This window comes from Macrobrachium nipponense, chromosome 28 (assembly GCF_015104395.2).
Source record: "Macrobrachium nipponense isolate FS-2020 chromosome 28, ASM1510439v2, whole genome shotgun sequence".
In the NCBI taxonomy this organism is placed as follows: domain Eukaryota; kingdom Metazoa; phylum Arthropoda; class Malacostraca; order Decapoda; family Palaemonidae; genus Macrobrachium; species Macrobrachium nipponense.
This window is the reverse complement of record NC_087217.1, coordinates 56,621,205-56,643,367: the sequence shown is the minus strand read 5'-3', so window position 1 is coordinate 56,643,367 and position 22,163 is coordinate 56,621,205. Positions and strand designations below refer to the sequence as shown.

General features: G+C 34.5%; 1 protein-coding gene across 2 annotated transcripts in view; it reads right to left on the bottom strand.

The window, feature by feature from the left end:
• LOC135201756 (cell adhesion molecule Dscam2-like) overlaps nucleotides 1–22,163 on the bottom strand; it is a 180,581-nt gene that overhangs the window by 30,924 nt on the left and 127,494 nt on the right. For both annotated transcript variants that reach the window (XM_064230993.1, XM_064230994.1), the window contains exon 29: nucleotides 1,052–1,421. In XM_064230993.1, coding sequence (XP_064087063.1) covers nucleotides 1,052–1,421 — 370 coding nt within the window. The remainder of the gene's footprint in view (nucleotides 1–1,051; nucleotides 1,422–22,163) is intronic.

Sequence of the window (22,163 nt, the reverse complement as noted above, 5' to 3'; positions counted from 1 at the left end):
TCCAAGTGATAGCGACACATCTCTTTAGCGTTGCCGAGTCGGAGCACATCCCTAGTGACGAAGTGTGCAGTTTCAGGCGAAAAGTGACACAAATGTCCCTGACACTAGCCTTCATTTCGGGGATCTTCTCTGTCTCGGTGGGAAAGATTTCTTTCTCTTTGGTTCTGCAATCATGGTATCAAGTTTATTGTTGGACTGACTTAACTGACTTGATCAAAAATTGTTCCAAAAGTCAATGGATTTTTATCGATTTTATAAATTATAAAACCAAGATTCTTTTGAAAGCTGGCGTCCTATTTCAAGTTATGGAGAGAATAACTATTTTTCCTAATAAATTCAATGTGATTCTCGGATGCGGACGAGTACTTCTTATCACACGAATAAAAGGCAGAAGTATTTATATAAATCAGTGTCCTGTTCGTAACAAATGAACCATGATAATTTCGTTGAAATCGGAAGAATTTTCATTAACTGACATCCCATTCATAACAGCATGATATTTGAATCTCGATTTACAAGAAAATCAACTTTAAGTCTACCAAGGACAATTTACTTTAGAGTAGCATTTAGTTTCGACTGACTTTAGAGGAGCATTTACTTCCGGATGATGCATCAGTACAATATTTCATAATTTTTTCAATACTATTTTCGACAGCAAATTAAATCAGCAAGAAAGACAAACATGGTTCTAAATAATTCACGCCATTTTCTTACTCTATCCTTCGTATAAAATAGAAAGAAACGTTTCAAATCACAGAAATTTAAAACAGATTACCTAATCTCTCAATTATTAAGGAACCGGTTACGGACCAAAGTGATTTTAGTTAGCAATTACGAACCAAGTGTGTAATAAAAGTTGGATTTTTGTTAAACCTGATTTAAACTGACATGGAGAGAAAGAGAGAATCAACCCAGAAAAGGCTAGAACCAAGGCTATAAATATATAAATGCGAGCAGGGTATTTTTTGGAACGAGGTCTGGACCACTGGAAAAAGTGTTTCTGGAATGTAAATAAAAAAAGATATGTCAACGGGAAAAGCTTGACACCTACTGTGATGAATCCTCTGCTGAAAGCCTGGATCCCTGGAACTGTCTCTGGAATATACGGGTTCCCTGGGGTCCTTGGAGGGGGGCGGGACCCTTGTGGCCTCCCTGGAGTAAACGGGGTCCCTGGGGTCTTTGCTGGGAGGGCCTCGGGCGTAGACGGTGTGGTCCCTGATGGAAGGAATGTCGTCGAGCTGGTTGGAAGATTCTGTCCTGGAAGAAACGCCTCCGTGTTCCGTCTCGGTGTCTGAGCCCAGGGTCTCGTAGTCGTCGCCGCTGTCTGCGACGCCGCCCCGGCTGCGGCTGCGGCTGCGGCTTCGTCGCTGGCCGCGGCTGCGGCTGCCTCGGCGTTTCACTTCTCCATAGCCTTCAATTTTCTACGGGAGGAAACAGACGAACATTAAAATTAACAGTTTTATGCGATTTATTAAAATAAATAAAAAATACAGAACGAAACTTGAAAATGAAAGAGACACTTGAGAGAGAGAGAGAGAGGACATGTTCTGCAAGGAACAAAACACGAAAAATGGAAGCGATACTTCAAAGAGAGAGAGAGAGAGAGAGAGAGAGAGAGAGAGAGAGAGAGAGAGAGAACATATTCAGTAACGGATGACACTTGTAAAACGGAAACGTAAAATATTAGGTATTAGGAGCTGCGGAGAAATCAGATAACTCCGCGATCAAAAGACGTTTATTAGCCAGAGAAAACAGAATAAAGAACTGGTCAAAAACACCTCATAAATTTTGCTCTCACGACGAGGAAGGAAGTTCTGATTGGGGAGATTAGTCACGTAACACACGTCTCCTTCGCTAAGCTCAAACTCTGTTCGTTTATGATCTATTTCTTTAAAAAAAAAATTCTTCTGGCAACAGCCATGAAAAAGAGTATTTCCGGAATTTCCTGAAACCTCTTCACTCATTTTTTTTTCTTTTTTTTACTGTTTTTAGGATTAAGGAGGATTGCAACGCAGTTATGACTGTGTAGAAATTATACACATGTAATTTGGTACATTCTATTAACTATGTTTACGCGATCATACCAGGTGGACTATATTTGAAAGAAAGAAGCCAATAATTCCGTATCAAGATGTCCGAAGCATCGTAACTTCATCTGTTTATTTGTTCGTCTGTTTTTTTCTTTGGGTTTCCACACCCCTTTCTGTCTAATCACTCTCATTCACTTCCCAAGTCCCAGCGCTTCACACGTCCTCCCGGCTTTTATCATTCTGGAAACTCGCCACTGCTTCATAATCTCTCTCTCTCTCTCTCTCTCTCTCTCTCTCTCTCTCTCTCTCTCTCTCTCTCCTGCTATTTGCTATCCACTGCGAAATCCTTTCCTTTGGTGTCACTATTTCCAACTACTTTCCAGAAAACTAAAAAAGAAGGATGAAGGATGCATACTGGCACATAGACGCGGAGAGAGAGAGAGAGAGAGAGAGAGAGAGAGAGAGAGAGAGAGAGAGAGAGAGAGAGAGAGAGAGAAATTCAATTTTACTTCTAGTAAGTAGACTTCCAACAAAGCCTGTTTACAATGGACTGTTCTGTATATAACAAACTATTTAAAATATTCACGTCAGACGCTAAATACTCATCCATGCCATAACGAACGAACTACCCATGTCCAGTATAATAATTCCTTCTTATGTTGTGACGCTACTTTTAGTACCCATAATCAATCAATCAATCAAATCCTTCCTTCTAGGAAAAAGTCATCGTGTAATTCCTTATTCACCTCGAAGGCTCGAAGTCCAAAAAATGGACGATTATTTTTTGGTTAATAGATATATATGCCGTCATTATTAAATCACTTACTAATAGGTGGATTGATTGTTAGATACTGAAATGTTCGTAAATGAAATGGTAGATGATTGACAGCAGGTCACTCAAATGCCCTATGGAAAGAAGATTGACAATTCCAAGATAAATGCACATTATTATTATTATTATTATTAGTTTGGTATTCTCCAACCTGCCTTACCTTAAATCGTTCTATACCTCTGAGGATTTTACTGATCACTTACGATACAAGGTACAAGGAGACCCTTGTTGAAGACTCGACAGCAAATGTGATATTTTAACCGAAATGGATTTTTTATTGCTCTACCAAAGGACGCTTCTCTCGACACTTCATTTTTTATAGCTTAGTTACGCGCTGTCAACTTTCCCGGAAGTTCTTGCCGGAAAATTTCTTGATTCCTTTAGTGTTTTATAGCTTTTAAGATGCAAGCCTGTTCTTGTTGGCTTGTGGAATCAATTCTTCTTTACATCAGGGCTATTCTTTTGCGTATGAACACGCACGAAAAACGCGAACAGATGTGCGTTTGCGTTTATATATGTATGCACACATATTATATATGTGTATGCATTCATACATATATAAACGCAAACGCATCTCTGTTCGCGTGTATATGTGTGTATATATATTATGTATATATAAATGCGTTACAACACTATATACTTGGAAAAGAATTACCTACTATAATACGAACAAAGAGACAGCTGGATTGACGCTTCGACAATTTATTTAAAGATGTCTTTCGAATATTTCCCGTGTCAGTCTATGAACTCAGGATTTTATTCCCGCTCCTGTTGTTACCATGACCTTACTCGCTCACCCACATTCAACAACACTGACAGCCCAATCCAACCTTGACCGCCTCCACCAATTCACAAATGTTTTATGCCAACTGATTTACGTCGGCCGCAAACGCGTGCGAAATAAGTACAATGGATTTTCCGGACCGAAATTTACTGGAGGGAGAGAGAGAAAAAAAAAAATTCGCCAGACCATTGAAACTAAGAGCGAAAAAACCGAGAGAGAGAAAAACGGCCAAAGCGGGAAAAAAACAACAACAAAAAAATCCCCTCCCTGTATCTTTGTATATATGCCTTTCTCTTCCGGTGTAACGACTAGATTATCAGCCGGGGAATAGAAGAGAAAAAAAAAATGGGAAAAAGCGAGGTTGTTTCGGACAGAAGCACAAATGACTGCAGGGAAAAAATGATCTCATGCATGGTGATTTGCATTGGTTAACTGTTGCATATTCAGCGTTGCATATGCCAGTTCACTTGATGTGCAGCAAATCGGAAATAATGCAGCCAGTACTTGTGTGTGCGTCTGAGTATATATTTTTTCAATTTTCTTTTTCCTCTTTTTTTCTTTTTTTTTTATGAAAGGGAGTTTCGCCGCGATGCGTTTATTTCTCATTTGCGAAAATGGAAATTGAACAACAGTTCACGACCGCGAGTAATATGAATGAATGTTTTATTGTAATTCCACGGAGAATTAATAACGCGTCCATAAGAATGATGGATGGTAAACGAAGAACAATCATTTATTCATTTCCAAATAAATATTTTATATCTTTTTGTGCTGAGTTTACGGAGAGGCCTCAGTCGCTTACTTTCATTTACATTTTCTGGTCCCGAAGTGTCATTAGTATTAATAACATTAATATTAATGTTATTAATATTAAGATATTTTGTTACAATAGTTAGATTTCATATCGTTTTTACGACGATTTAGCTTTACACAATAACAAACACACACATACAATACACACACACACAGACACACACACACACACACACACACACATATATATATATATATATATATATATATATATATATTATATATATATATATATATATATATATATATATAATTTTTTTTTCTCACCATGCCTCTTCTACCCCTATAGGTGATACCTCAAGTCTCCAGATTTATAAATTTTTAGCCTCCCAACTATCAGAAAATCGTTTTGGGGGTGAGGGCTGTTAAACCCCCGTCCCACATCTTCCTGGCATCGACCAAACACACTCGGCTAATTACCAGGTACCTAATTCAGTACTAAGGTCAAGAAAGGACTCGGCTTAATCCAGTCCGGCTCTATCGGGGTGTTGACCGAGGCTGTTCTGGTTGGTGGGGACAAGCGTTGTAAACCGTTGAGATGTGGAACCATTGAGGTACTGTTTTTATATATAAATAATGTTATTGAATATATATAGAATATATAATATATATATAATAGTATATATATATTATTATATATATATATTGAGATATACATATAATATATAATATATATATATTATATCTTATATATTATATGATATTATATATATATTATACTAATTAAAATGGAGGAAAGATGGGTCGCTTATTTCCCTCAGCAAGTTTCTTCCAAGAAGAGCGTGTCATTAAAGCAAGGTAATATTCTCCTTACATACATTTTTTTCATACGCGTTTTCCTTTACTTTACGCTGTCACTCTAAGAGTCTTAGCCATGGTAATCATCTTACTTAATATATACAAATTACATGAAACAAAAAGAGAGTAACTAGGATTGAGTTTCGTAAAGTCGACATATGATGTATGTGATGTATGTATGTATGTATAGATATGTGTGTAGTATGTGTGTGTGTGTATATATATTATATATATATATATATATATATATATAGATAGATAGATATAGATATATGAGTAACTTGATCACGAAGTATATAAAACGTGATGCTATGTATAAATAAAGGTTTTTGCCACGGAAGAAAAAATGAAAAGCGAGAGAGCCAAGAACTTTCGGTCTAGTACGACCCTTTACTTAGGCAAAACTGATCATACAAAGCAAAAACATAGTAAAAGTAGGCTTAATATCCAAACTGACTACAAGATTAGCAATAAGGTCGAATACACTTTACAGAAACGAGGAAACGCCTGAGGGCAAGATTAGCGATTTTTAGGCAGCCACGCCTTGGAGGAGCACACATGTGGTCAACAGATGATTCATCCAGAAAACAATACATTAAATAAAAAAAAATAAAAAAACAAGGAGGCCTATCCGACTTAGTACCATCAAATTTACAAAAATGTTCCATAAAATGAGTGAAAAGACGAAAATAGGATATAAATATAGCAAGAGAGAGAGAGAGATAATAACTATATACATGTGGGACTAATTAATTAGTAGTTCATTTATTTTATGGTCCTTCATAAACATTTTACAAATATATGGGTCCAAATGGTACAATCCCAGACTAAGATTTTGGTTGTTTTTATTAGTGATTTGTATAATTGCTGATTCCAGTAAATTTCTTGAAACATAATCATTAGACCTAGAAGTTACAGAGGTATCTCCCCAATTTATACAATGAGATTTTTCGCTCAGATGGATAAACAGTGCATTTGAAGTCTGGGCTGTTCTAACTGAATACATATGCTGCTTAATACGTACACATAAAGTTTTACTTGACTGACTGACTTAAAAAGATGGGCAATCCTTACAAGAAATTTTGTAAATGATGTTGTTATTTGTTACGGGACTATTCTTAATTAGCATATCTTTAATGGTTTTGTTATAAGAGAACACTACATTAACATTAAACGATTTAAATATTGATTTTATGGTTTCAAATCCACGAAAGTAAGGCAAGCTAAGTACATTTTTAGGGGTTTCATTACTAGCAACACTATAAAACTTTTTGTAAGCTTTTTGATAACATAAATCAATTATATGAGGTGGGTAGCAAAGATCGTTTCCTATCTTTTTTATGTATTCTATTTCTTGGTCAAGATATTGTGGACGCGTGATACGCAAAGCACGTAAGAACATAGAAGAAAAATTTGAGATTTTCATATTAAGATGGCGGCCAGAATAAAAATGTACATATGTTAAATTGTGGGTTTTCTATAAATACTGAATTTACATTGGAAAATTCTCTATGTATTAATACATCTAGGAAAGGGATGACATTGTTATTTTCAATTTCAACAGTGAATTTTATGGATGGCACTAAATTATTCAATTTAGGCAATAAAATCATTTACATCGATACCAACCGGTATGACTACTAAGATGTCATCTACATATCTGTACCATTTTAAGCGGACAAGTGTGATATTCGGGAGGTGTTGTCTTTCAAAAAATTCCATAAATAAGTTTGAAAGGAAAGGTGATAAAGGGTTACTCATGGCCATACCAAATATTTGTTGGTAATATTCTCCATTAAAAATAAATCTCCAATCACAAATATCACACTTGTCCCTTAAAATAGTACAGATATGTAGATGACATCTTAATATTCTTAGTCTTACCTGTTGGTATCGATGTAAATGATTTATTGTCTAAATTGAATAATTTAGTGCCATCCATAAAATTCACTATTGAAATTGAAAATTACAATGTCATCCCTTTCGTAGATGTATTAATACATAGAGAATCTTTCCAATGTAAATTCAGTATTTATAGAAAACCCACAAACAATTTAACATATGTACATTTTTATTCTGGCCACCATGTTAATATGAAAATTTCAATTTTTTTCTCTTCTATGTTCTTACGTGCTTTGCATATCACGAGTCCGCAATATCTTGACCAAGAAATAGAATACATAAAAAAGATAGGAAATGATCTCTGCTACCCACCTCATATAATTGATTTATGTTATCAAAAAAATCACAAAAAGTTTTATAGTGTTGCTAGTAACGAAAAAGAAACCCCTAAAAATATACTTAGCTTGCCTTACTTTCGCGGATTTGAAACCATAAAATCAATATTCAAATCGTTTAATGTTAATGTAGTGTTCTCTTAATATCAATACCATTAAAGATATGCTAATTAAGAATAGTCCCGTAACAAATAACAACATCATTTACAAAATTTCTTGTAAGGATTACCCATCTTTTTAAGTCGGTCAGTCAAGTAAAAATTTATGTGTACGTATTAAGCAGCATATGTATTCATTAGAACAGCCCAGGCTTCAAATGCACTGTTTATCCATCTGAGCGAAAAATCTCATTGTATAAATAGGGGGCGATACCTCTGTAATTGCTAGGTCTAATGATTATGTTTCAAGAAATTTACTGGAATCAGCAATTATAAAAACAACCTAAATCTTAGTCTGGGATTGTACCATTTGGACCCAAATATTTGTAAAATGTTTATGAAGGAACTTAAAATAAATGACCTGCTAATTAATTAGTCCAACATGTATATAGTTGTTATTTTCTCTCTCTCTCTCTCTCTCCTCTCTCTCTCTCTCGTCTATCTCTCTCTCTCTCTCTCTCTTCTCTCTATATGATATATATATATATATATATATATATATATATATATATATATATATATATATATATTTATTTATTTCCCTTTTCGTCTTTTCACTCATTTTATGGAACATTTTTGTAAATTTCATGGTACTAAGTCGGATAGGCCTCCTTGTTTTTTTTTGTTTTTTTTTTTAATGTATTGTTTTCTGGATGAATCATTCTGTTGCCACCACATATGTGCTCCTCCAAGGTGTGGCTGCCTAAAAATCGCTAATCTTGCCCTCAGGCGTTTCCTCGTTTCTGTAGAGTGAAATCGACCTTATTGCTAATCCTGTAGTGTCAGTTTAGATATTAAGCCTACTTTTATTATGTTTTTGTTTTGTTATGATCAGTTGTGCATAAGTAAAGGCTCGTACTTGACCGAAAGTTCTTGGCTCTCTCGTCTTTCATATTTTCCTCCGTGGCAAAAAACCTTTATATATATATATATATATATATATATATATATATATATATATATATATATATATATATATATACATATTATATATATATATATATATATATATATATATATATATATATATATATATATATATATATATATATATATATATGGCCTGGTTCGCATCAGGACATTGGATAAAGTTTGTATATTATTATTGTTAAAAAACAATGCTTGCGTAATTTTACGTTCCTCATTCCAGGGAAACCGAATTCCTCGTTTTAGTTTTCATTTTATTTAGACTTCTTGACAGAATATAAGAGCTGAGAGTCCCCTCCCCTCCGCCGCCGCCCCCCCCCCCCCCCCCCCCCCCCTTTCTCTCTTCTCTCTCTCTCTCTCTCTCTCTCTCTCTCTCTCTCTCAAATCTCTCTCTCTTTGTGCTTACTGAATGCTAAACAGTGTGCTGTCTTGGAAGTAGACAGTAAGTATTATTATTTCCATATTTATTAAAATGGAAGGATGGGTGGGTTATCGCTCGTCTCTTCCAGGAAGAGCGTATTATTAAAGTAAGCATTATTCTAATCTCCTGACATATTTTTTTCATACGCATTTTCCTTTGTTTAATGCTGTAATTCCAACCACCAAGCCATGTTAACATATTTCATGTAAACATATATGTATATATATATATATATATATATATATATATATATATATATAATAATTAATATCCAATAAAAACAATATATATTATTTTGTAGCCGCAGCTGCTTTTTTGGAAGTTTTGTAATTATTCACCCTTCAGCGTGAAATGAACATTGTCGGTGAATCTACAGCTTGATTTTTACTTTTCCCCAGCGCTCACACTGTTACTTTCAGAGATGATAACAAAGAAAACCACTCTTCTGAGAATATGCCTCTTGAATACGCATCTCGGATACAACCTCCTCCCGACAAAACGCAAACGTCTGGAAAACGCACAGCACCGACAGCATAATACACCGCCGTGTCCCAGAAAATCTTTGACGACAACAGCCAACCAATCAGAATTCACTTGCCAGCACCCCCCCCCCCCCCCCCTCTCTACCAATCAGCGAGCCCGAAAACTTAAGCCATAGTATATGTATACAAGTTCTCTTTTAATTACAAGGTAATTTCTCTCTCAAGATAAGTGTGTGCGCTGTATAAGTGTTGGATTAAAACAGCACATACAACTACAATATTTCTTTGACAATATCGCATCTCACCTCATTCTATCACAAGGTTCCACAAGGTCTGCTTTTTCCTTTGCTCTCAATATCCTCACAAACTGATTGCAAAACAAAAGCTTCTTTCACACACCCACGCACTTGTCACAACTCGCACTGCTCCTTCCCTGTTAACCCTTCTGTTATCACTCTTTCCTTTTTCAAAGGAAACAATATCATAGCCCTTCCAACAGAGAGAGAGAGAGAGAGAGAGAGAGAGAGAGAGAGAGAGAGAGAGAGAGAGAGAGAGAGAGAGGTTTGTATTAGATGAAAGTTATGAATGTTATTAAGTCCATAAATTCGGTCACGTTTAGTTTTCTTCACGTTAGTGAGATATGCAGGCACCCAAGTCAATCTGTCTGTATGGTGTTTTACGTTGCATGGAACCAGTGGTTATTAAGCAAAGGGACCAACGGCTTTACTGCAGACTACCAAGAGACATCAACTACTGAGGTATAAAAACCCATCAAATGATGGGGTGGTTTATAGAAATATTATAAACAACAAAATACCATATAATATTTACGTTAAGAGTCTTTAAAAATTTGTATTCATACGAAATTCATTTCGCAACAAGTTTGATAATTCAAGCGCGAGGTTTTACCACAAAAATTACTGAAACAACATAAATAGAATAAATGCTCTGCTTTATCCAAAATGAAATGAATCGATAATGAAATCATTTCCCCCTCTGGAATCCCGTTCAATAATTCACTAACGCTCCCGAACATTTAACGAAATACCTGACTATACAAACTACAACTAAAGTAACACCGAAATCTCGTATGAGATCACGTTTACCCGACACCATAGGCGCTGCGTTAGCTTACGAGATCATTTAATTAACTTCAACCGTAAAGAATAAGATAATTTCAAATTGAAGTTGAATGCATTGCTGCGTATCTTTCATATATGCATGGGTAAGTTTATATATGCACGCATACATACATAAATACATACACAAACAAATATATATACGTATATATATATATATATATATATATATATATATATATATATATATATATATATATATATATATATATATATATATATATATAGATATATATAGTGAATTCATGTCAGTAAAACAGTGATATATATAGTATTTATTACATATCCTTTTTTTACTGTTTTAAGATTCATTCATGTTTGAATACTTATCTCAGTATCATTCCGTTATCCTATCGGTAACAGAAACGCAAGGTATTCTAACCACAAAACACTGAAAATACCATTGACTTTTTTTTTCATCTTTTTTAAATCCGCCGAGCTGCACATGCACCTCTGAATACAAGTTACTTGTCACCTTGTGAACCGGCCCCGACTAATTAGATATTACCTGCCTTTGTCTAGCACGGCACTATTGTGGATTATCCCCCTTTTGTCTCTTATAAAACAATTAAGATATACTCTCCCGCCTTTTGTCTTTTATAATGCAATTAGGCATGATCCCTCCTTTGCTTTTTAGCATAATGCAATTAGGGATTACAACCTCTTTGCCAAGTATTACATAGTTCTTTAAAATCCTTTTGCCTAACTTTTTACTATTTCCTGGACAGATAACCTCTGTTTTTGCTTAAGTATTTCATGGGTATGAATCGTACTAAAGTCTTTATACAAGAAGAGCTATGTCTCATTACTATAACTGAGGCTGATCTATTTAGATATTTCAAATTGGATCCATTTCAATTACAATGAGATCTAGCTTTCCATATAAGGATCTTGGTACTTATTTAGACCCATGATCAAACAAATGCCCGCCCATACACACACACAAATATATATATATATATATATATATATATATATATATATATATATATATATATTAAACATACATAAATTCATAATTGTTAGATGAATAAGAAAGGAAGACCCAGAGAGGGTTGGATAAATGGTGTGGAAGACATATTGTAAAGTATGAGTCTTTAATATCTAGAAGCTCAAGAGTATATGCAAAATAGGGGTGAACGGTCATCTACGTATATTTATAAAGCGATTATTGCATGGTAGATTTACTGCACAACAGTTTAAACTAGGAATCTAACAGTGACAATTGTGCTGTTTTTTTTTCCTGGAGTCACCTTTGTTAAAGGAAATGTTTAAATTCACGCAGTCCTTTCGCAAGGTACTGAAGTGAATCAAGATAAAATTGTTATCCCCCACGTTTACGGACAGACTTCCTGTCAATCAGCAATGACAAGCTTTATGTATCTTTAACAAGAGCAGCTGGCTAAATATCACGTGGTATTTCGACGTTTCTGTAGTGAAATGTTATCATTGAGTATTAATCATGGTTTCTTTTTCCCAGCTGTTATACTCTTACCATCCTGAATATGACTTATTTTTATGCGTGAAACTGTAGTTCATCGTCATTTTAATGGTGATGCATTTTCATTAGTATAATTCCTACACTTACATCATCAGCATAATGATTTTATCATTATTCGAACACAATAATAAGAGAGTAAAACCTTTACTTTATTATTATTACGCACTGAAATGTTATATTGTCATTTTCATTATGAGTCTTATTCATTGCCAAACAAACGGAAAATTACTTTACGACGAATAATTAAGAGGAAAAACCTCAAAACATTTCAGTTAATCAGAATGCTGCTGCTAACAACGGCACGCTCGCTATCGACCTATCACCCTTTGTTAGAGAAACACACATCATCGCACCGCTACTGCTACTGCTACTGCTACTGCTTTTGCTTCTGCTGCTGAGGATAACGACGTAACATTTGATCAAACTGATAAACTCCTCAAGCGAAAACATGATCAGCAAAGGGTGTTTCGCCGACCGTATGAGCGACCAGTTAAGCAGAAACGCTTGCTAATTGCAACGCCCCAGAGTCACACGTCTCTTCACTAACAACCCCCCCCCCCCCCCCCCCCCCCACCAACTCCTCTCCCTCTCCGCTCTCTTACTCCTCCTCTCCTCCTCCTCCTCGTCTGTCTCTCATTTACCGGAGAGAGAGAGAGTAGAGAGAGAGAGAGAGAGAGTTCTATTAAGGAAGAGGGAGAATTGAATTTCAAGAGTGAGAAAGCTTTCATTCTGACGGCGCGTTCTCTCTCATTGAGAGATAAGGAGAGAGAGAGAGAGGAGACCTTACCTTAACCTTACAGGACCTTACACGCTTTCGTTCGGGGTTACCCCAGGTCCCTTCAGTTGTGAGGCCCCGCCTCTAATGGTCTTCACCAGAGAGTTGCTTAGTTACATTCTTCCGGTTATATTTTGCATCTTCCAATCTTGGATGGTCTTGGGATTGAGCAGTTTAGATATTTGTGCGAAGCATTATTTCTTAAACACATCTACCGCTCACTCCCTGATATTATTCCTCAGATGAGCTTGGTCCAACGCATTTGAATAAGACGCTGTCATTGATCGATTGCTTGGTGCGCGTAGTGGTATTAATGTCCTGATTGTGCTGTTTCCTTATTATTTTTCCTGGAATAAGGTTTTTGGGGCACGATTAAAATATACCTCTGCTTGCTCTTTCTGATATTTTTAGTTCCATTTGATATATTTTCTGGTTATTCCTTCTTATTCTGTTTCCATGCCTGAATTAATTTCATGTAGCGTTCTCTTCTTCCTGTTTTCGTAAGACTTAATTTATAAATTTTAAGGATTGTTTAGTCTTTCCCAGTTAGTTCTAGGTCCTTAACTTCTTCTATTCTAGCTTGTAAAGGACCTTGATTTTACACTCTTATTATTGGGGGTGCAATAGGTTCCTTTGATAGTGTGGGTACCATATCATATTGCAATATTCAAGTTGGACTACGAACATATGTTTTTTATAAAGCATAATTCATTTGTGTTCAGCTTTTTTTGTTTTGATTAGTTTTTGAAGTGCCGTAACAAACCAAATTCCCATTTTGCTTTACATTTTGCCAACCAGAATTGCGATTTGGATCAATTTGCATAAACATGTTTCCTATTCATCATCCACACCAAGGGTCGTTTAACTGCTTTCCTTATTTGTGATTGTCTCATTATTAGGTCCCCTATATGGCATATAGCTTTCCTTCTCTGTCTCCATAATTTATTGATTTCAAATTTATCAGAGTTAAATACCCATTCCTATTTACCTCTGCCCAATCATATACTTTGTTAAGTCTCTTTGTAGAGGCTGTTCCTATCTTCATCACAAGTAATTTCCTCTACTTATTCTTGTGTTCATCAGGCGAAAACTACTCACTTACCGAATCCTTAACATTACTTGGTCTATGGTCTTTCAATTCATAATAAGTGTGTAACAAACAATATTGCAGCTTAGCACGCCGTACGCCTTTGTGGCACGACCGGATATTACCCTGGGTTTTCATTCCGATTTCTCATCCGTTTTGCAGAATAACTAATCTGTTTTACTGTTGTTGTGTAAAAATTCTTTTAACCATCTTTTCCTTACTTCTTTTAAATGCTACGATATTGTGTTTTTCTAATTTTTCTTTGCTAATAATTATTTATGGTCTTACTTTTGTCAAAAGACTTTTTGCAAAAGTCTAGATGAAACCACATCTGTTTCATTTCCGCTTTTTCATATTTTTTGAATATTGTTCTCACGGAATGGACTAACCAGTTGGGTTTGTGTACCTTCTTTTCCGGGTACGAACCCGCTTTGCTTGTCCTATATTTAAACAAATTTATTTTTATTAAAATGCTTTCATAATATTTTCTTCATTACCCTTTTCATAACCACCTTTCATAATTATTGTGATGTAGTTTAAGACTCCACCAGGCCTATTAATTTACGTGCCTTGCCTTTTAGTCTTTGATCCACTTATTTTGAAAGTAGGGGTTGGTATATTAGCTAATTAATTGTGCTCATTCATAAATCTTGCCTGTAATCTACACTTTGTCTATTAATAATACTTGCACAAGTGGCTTTGCGGACTAGAATGAACTACTTTCTTTAACAAAATTAGCAGGGACTCCATCCAAATACAAACCTGCAGCAGCTCCATTTTTAACGTTGCATTAATTGCCTGCCCACAATATCAGCTTTCATTAATTTCTATTGTCAGACTTAAATATTCACTATTTTCTTCCCTTTACACTTCGATATCATTTATCTTCATTATCTATTCTAGGGGCGGAATTTCTTCTTTATTAGATCGGTTCTGCCAGTATTTTGCAAATTTCCAAAATTTTCCTTTTTTTTCATTCGTTAAATCTCCCTTCAATTCTCAGAAGGGCCTATTTCTTTTTATTCTTTCTTTTATTCATCTTCTTTCGCATTCAAATGACATATAATACGGTTTGGCGGTTTTGCTTGGATATTTTAATAGGGGTTTTTTCTTTTCCAACGTCCCGGTTTTTCATTTTCTTTTGATTGTATTAATCTTTTGTTTCTGCATTTTCTTTTTTATTCTTACTTTTTAGTTCTATAACTTTCCATGGCATTTCTTTTTTTCTTTTTGAGCAAGACCTTTTTTCCACTTTCTGATTTTAAATGTAACAAGATCCTTTCTGTCTCTTGGTATGGCTATGAATGATTGTTTACTTTTTCTTCTTCGGTATTATAATTTTTCCACTATTTTCTCCATAATTTTATTTTATAATTTAATCTTTCCGTATTTACCCTTATGTTTCATCCACTTACGGAAATAAAAATGTTATCCCAAATCTTTGTTTAATTCTTCATAATTAATTTCTTGACCATTTTATCATTTTTACTGTTAGAAGTTTATTTCCCATTTGCCCATTCCTTTCCCACTTTTTTCCATTTTCATTTCTTGCTTATCCTCTATTTTCACTTGCTTTGGAAATGAACTTGTTATTTCTATGACATTTATGAGGTCTGAAATACTCGCATTTATAAACTATTTATTTCTTTAAACAAGAATTCATCTTCGGGTTTTTTTTCCACCAAAAAATTTTAAAACTAGGTTTTCTTTTCTTTAAAGTATTTTCCTTTTCTTGTTTGGCAGGTGATTTATTTGCTTGAATGTTGTATATTCTAGTAGCATATCTAATAGCTTTTTCCATAAATTTGCCTTCTTATCTTCTGCCACTACTATTTACTCTCCTTTTTTATATGTATAAGTACAACCACAATCTCCTATTCGTTTCTTTCCATTTCACGAAAAAGGAAAGTTGAAGTCACCAGATAGGAGAATAGTCCAGATTCCTTGTTGATTTCTTTTTTTTACACTATATCATCCAATTTTTAATTTTTCAATTATTAAGTCAAACGCTTTAGTATTAGGAGGTCTAGGTATATTTTAACTATGTTCATTCAATTTTTCGGTGATTCAAATTCCTTACCGCTATTAGTTCACCATTCTGAGTTACTTGATATTTTCTCATTATATTTTTCCTTGTTTTTTTGTCTTTCCATATATTCGCGGTTCCCCTGGAGCCTATTTTTTGCTATCTGATCTATAAGTTTGGAACCCTTTTACCCTTTTTTTGATCATCATTCCCAGTCTCTTGGGGAATACCAGGTTTCACTTATATTCATTATATCTATTTTCTTTGTTTCATTTTTGGGTTAGTTCTTCTAAGTACGCTATTTTTGCTTTTTGAGTTTACTCGTAACTAAACCTGCCCGCATTCCATTCACCTATGGATTGGTTTGCGTGTTTTCTCCTTCATTTTAATACTGGTAGTAATAAGGATTTTCCCATGCTCTCTTTCCTGTTCTGGTTGATGTTTGTTCTTTTTTTCATTTCCAGAAATTCTTTGAACATTAAAAAATGCCCAACTTTTTCCATTAATATTTGATCTTCCTTCATCATAATTATTCTTTTATTTTGGTCTGAAATCTGGCCCAAATTTTCTCCGTTTCTGCAATATCCTCTTGCATAATAAATACAGTATTTATCTCTTGAGTAAGAATTTCGGAGCTGATGCTTTGAAATTTTTTGCTGACACCTCTGCATATCTCATGTTGGTGGTTTGCTTTTCTCTTTTACCTGATATTCTTGATTTCTCTCTTTATTTTTGTTTTCTTTCTTATTTTGGAATTTTATTACTTGGTTGGTTTTATTTATTTGATTATGATTCAGTGGCTACCAGGGTGCATATATTTGCATTGCATTTTTTGTCGAACTTACATCCTTTTCCTTCTTTTAGGTATTTTTACAATATTTTTGGGATGCAGATCTCTTGCAATCATCCCCAATCCATCCATTAAGTTATGGCACATTTACCATATATTTTCATAGTTTTGACATATCTTAGGATGTTTGTAGTAACATCTTTCCAAACCAAATCTGCAAATTTCCCTCTTTTCAAAACGGTTGCAGATTTTTGTCTTTTTGTTTCTTATTTTTCTATTTTTTCCTTTCTTTCCCTGTCATGTTGTTGTTAGATCTTGGGTTAGAGCTCCTCTTTCGGGTGGGATTTTGTCTTTTCTGGTTGTCATTATCGTCAATTTTTATGTTTCTTCGGGGTATATGCTGTCTTTATTTGCCTCATATGTTAGTATCAAATGAAGTTATCTCTGCATCCAATTACTTTTATCTTGTTCTTTGTTTTCCTTATTTTTGTTTTTTTTCTGTCATTTCATTGTTTTTTGTTTACTTCTCTTCCGTTTTCCTCGCTTCTTTTTCATTTCTTCTTTCTTCCTCTTCCTCTTCTTCTTCATCCTCAACTATTTGTTTAACATTCAATCTTGATTAATTAACATTGTCTATCCCCATGATAGACATGTTGAACAAAAAAGTTCTTGTATCTTTTTCTCCAAATCTTGTATTACCTTCAAGCACCACTGTGGGATGTGGGGTCGGAATATTGCCAGGCAATGCACATTTTCTGATATTAGGTTTTGTGGATTGACTATCGCTATACCAAACCTTTACACAGTTTTGCATGCTTTTGGCATTCTTTTTCCTAATGCAATCAATTAGGTATTATTCACAAGATTCACCTTTTTCATTTTCATTTTCTTTGTCGGAATATGTTGGTTTATGTATATTTTCTTTTCTTATTTGAGTATCTTTGACCACCTTGGAGTTTTATTTGGAACTTCTTCAATTATGTTTTCAAGATGTTGTTTTCATTAGATTTGTTCCAGTTTGAAGGTATTAGATCCTTTCTAATATATCTATAATGCTTTCTTTTGCTATTCTTTTTGGTTAGGACTGTTTGCTGATTTCATCAGATGGAGAAATGCCAAGTTCCCTTCCATGCTTTCTTTTATTACCTTCAAAATCGTATTGCGAAATTCTGCTAAACAAAACGCCAAATTTACGCACCACCTCTTACCCGCAGTTGCGGAAACTTACTGGCCATCTTGTTCTGATTTATTTTAGTATTACACTGTTGATAAAACTAACTTAGAAGAGACGCCTTATCCTACTAATTTTCACACTAATCTTATCACCGATAGGTTCACGAACACTTCTTAGGAATATTTCTCAAATTCTAGTCGTATGTTAAACTTTGATGAATCTGTTGATTTAATTTGACTTCACGCGGGTACGTCTTCAACCAAGCCAAGATGGCTTACTACGAGAGAGAGAGAGAGAGAGAGAGGTAGAGAGAGGGAGAATTGAATTCACAGAGTGAGAAAATGCTTTCATTCTGACGAGGAGAGAGAGCAGAGAGAGAGAGAGAGAGAGAGAGAGAGAGAGAGAGAGAGAGAGAGATTCTATTAAGAAAGGAGAATTGAATTTTACAGAGTGAGAAACTATCACTCTGAGGGTGTTCTCTCTCATTGAGAGAGAGAGAGAGAGAGAGAGAGAGAGAGGAGAGAGAGAGAGCTCCCACTTTGAGAGCGTTGTCTCTCACTGAAAGACAGCATAATGAGAGAAGACGTGGTAAACAGTGACAGGAGAGAAGAAAGCAGAAGGAAAGACAAGCGCAAAGTGGACGTGGTATAGGTGACACAAGGAGCCTTTCCCTTTATGCTTTATATATATGGATCCAGGTTTCCCACGAACTCTACCGCAAACATACAACATACTTTTATCTGCATATTCAGTCTTTGTTTGCGATGTAATGAAACGCATATGATGAGCTAGTTTTTGTTCCGTAGCATGAAAAATAACAATGGCAAATGTGGGTAGCGGCGCTCAATCGTGAAGAGTTGTTGCATGTTTAATCTGCAATTGCAAATATCATAAGATCATCTAGCATTCACAGCCATGGAATCCTCAGTGTTCACTGTTCGCTATTCTTTGTTTAATACTAAAATCCCAATAGCCTTTTCATTTTAAATTTTTCAGTACAGTTACTTTTAAACTTACAGCACGAGGTACTTTAAAATCGACAGAAGAACATTCTACGCTATCTCAACTTCGAGAATAAAATTTATATTTAAAGAGAACGTTTTTTAATTCTGTACTATAATAGCAATTATTAGAAAAATACAGAAGACTATTTACAAGTTAAATGCAGCTGATGCAACAATATCTTTCAATAATACTTGTTTGAAAGAGGGTCTCCTTCCAATAAATATAATAATAATAATAATAATAATAATAATAATAATAATAATAATAATAATAATAATAATAATAATAATAATAATTGGGAAAACTCTCTATCGCGAGAGTAATTATATAATGTTTTAAGGGGTCCACAACAATAAAAAAATGTTGCGAGTTCGTGTATAATTTTAAAACCCTTTACAAAAGGGTTCGAAAGGTTTTTGTAAAGGGTTTTAAAATTATACACGAACTCGCAACATTTTTTATTATTGTGGGCCCTTAGAACTATAATAATAATAATAATAATAATAATAATAATAATAATAATAATAATAATAATAATAATTAATAATAATAAAAGTACGGAGTGCATAATGTCAGCGGTGAAACTATATCCGCAAGGAGACTCATGGATCTTAGCACTTAAGCCCTGGCAGATCCCCCAAAGTCTGAAGCGCTAAGTCTAAAGGATTGGCATGATTTGGAGGAAGAGTTTAACTTCTGGATGTGAAATTCGCGAATTTGGGAAGGTGACTTAAATCCGAATTACGACTTGAATTCTGGGAGGCTTGGAAACGGAATTTACGGTAGAACCAGCCAGCTCTTTATAAATGAGGTTCCCTTCCCCGGCGAATTTGATAAAGGAATTTATTATGTACACAATTCCTTTAAAATGAAGTTCCTTGTCTCTCACTCCTGATATTCAGTTTATGAAAAACAAGTTTATTTCTCAGGCATTTCCTATAAGACATTCGTAACAAAGCCTTCACAAATTTAATTTCTTTTACATTTTCTATTGAAAATTCGCAACAGTTTCATAAAGGATAATGTTTACATTTGCTATTAGAAATTCGTAACAAAGGCTCTATAAATTCTATTGTCTTTACATTTTCCATTAGAAATTCATAAAGAAGCCTTTAAAAATCATATTTTCTTTTTCACTCATTTACTAAACGAATTTATGAGCGAGCCTTATATAGCCTTAGCAGTCGTTTCCTTTTTACGCAACTGATACACGGTTTTATGAAAAATTTGAATATCTCTTCAAAGATGAATTTTCGTGTGTCTGATGCACAAATCTGCGAATGTAATCGCATACCTCAAAGTGGTGTTCATTTCTCTTGCCTTTACTAAAGGAATTTCTGAACAACACATTATGAATGTTCTTCAAAAATCAAGTTCCTTTCTCTCGTTCGGTAAAAAAAAAAAATACATTTGTCGAGCATGCGAATAAGCTTCAATAATAAACACATTTCTAATATCAAGAAAAATAAAGATAACAAAGTCTTTCGCATCTCTGATACTCGAATTTATCAACGAACCATCAGAAACAATTCACTTCTCGCACATTGGAAAAATGAATTTCCAGTTTACTGCAAACTTTGAAACGTACTTTTGAGTGTCGATTTATCTCGCTTAAAGAATTAATTAACGTCTGAATTACACAATGCGATGCTCTCGCGTTTTAATTAAATTATGCACATCGCCAATTCAGGTAGCAGCTAAAAGGAGTCAAAATAAAACGCTGGTTGGAAATAATAAATCTAAACATTTGGAAAACGCTCATGAAGTCTTTGGAAAGATACATAATTCACAGCAATAATCTAATTATGAAACACAAAAACAGCAAAAGATACCTGGAATATTAAGAGAGAGAGAGAAGAGAGAGAGAGAGAGAGAGAGAGAGAGGAGAGAGAGAGAGAGAGAGACTGCAACATGTATAACAACAATAACGATTTCATTTCCATATTAACTTTGGATTTTAATTAGATGAAAGCAGGCTGCAAAATTTCTCATTACTTCCATTCCACTGGATTCAAGTATCTTTTCCAGAATACTTTAAAATAGTCCATTCCTGTCCTCATTCTTTGCAAAGGATTGTACAATATTTGTAATTTTCAAAGGCTGCGCATTTAGGTCTTTGTTCCTCTCCTCTTAGCCAACTAAGCCTTTTTAAAAAAGGAATCAAGGAACTAATACTCGACTCTTATTTTTCACATCTGCACACAACCCCTTTCTTTTTATTAATTATACTGCCCCGTACCTTGTACGATGCCACCGCCACTCTTAAAACTCGAGGCTTATGATTTAATTAAATTCCTAATTCGACAGAATTCCTAGTCAAATCATTTTTTCCCAAGCCTTTTCTTTAATCCATATATGATCCAAATTACATCTTGACTCAGAAAAAATGTTTAAAAATTTGCATGGATGTTAAAAAGTAAAATATTAAATCATTCTTCTATTAATAAAAAAAAAACTACATCACTTTCAGATGTAAGGTACACTAAAAATATAACGAAAACTTTCATGAAACTAACAAAAGAATACATTTCAGTTCTCCATATCATACAGCATAGAAATATTCAAACAAATGCTAAAAAACGCTGATTAAATATATCACATGTTAGGTCCATCTCAAAACAAAGCTTTGAGGTTCATCAAAGCCTTCTTAAATTTAAACTCCTTATTACATATTTTCTTAATAAAGCTTTAAATGGTGAAACAAGGGAGCTTCAGTAAAAACTACTACGAGGTTTCACTGAAAATACGAAATTTTAATTCAAACTAACACTAGCCAAATATAGTTTAGTGTGTGTGTGTGTGTGTGTGTGTGTGTATGAGAGAGAGAGAGAGAGAGAGAGAGAGAGAGAGAGAGAGAGAGTAGGGCTTTCTAGAGGTGTGTTTGCGTCGCATACCTTCCTTTCAAATGACAGATAGACCCTATTCATCTCCCCATAATTGCTTTCGGGGGACTTGTTTACGCCGTCCTCCCAGGCCTACACATTTTCCCGAACGCCTAAACGATAAAGGACATCCATTTTGCAACGGAGACGACTTTTAAATTGTACAGATGGGAGGCAGGGTAAATGCAGAGTTATTTTCTTGTCACGTTGATTATAACCTTCAATTTCATCTTCGTGGCAGAATTCTTCTGCTTGATTCGAAATGCGGGTCAAGATGGTATAAAATGTCTTAAAATAGGTTT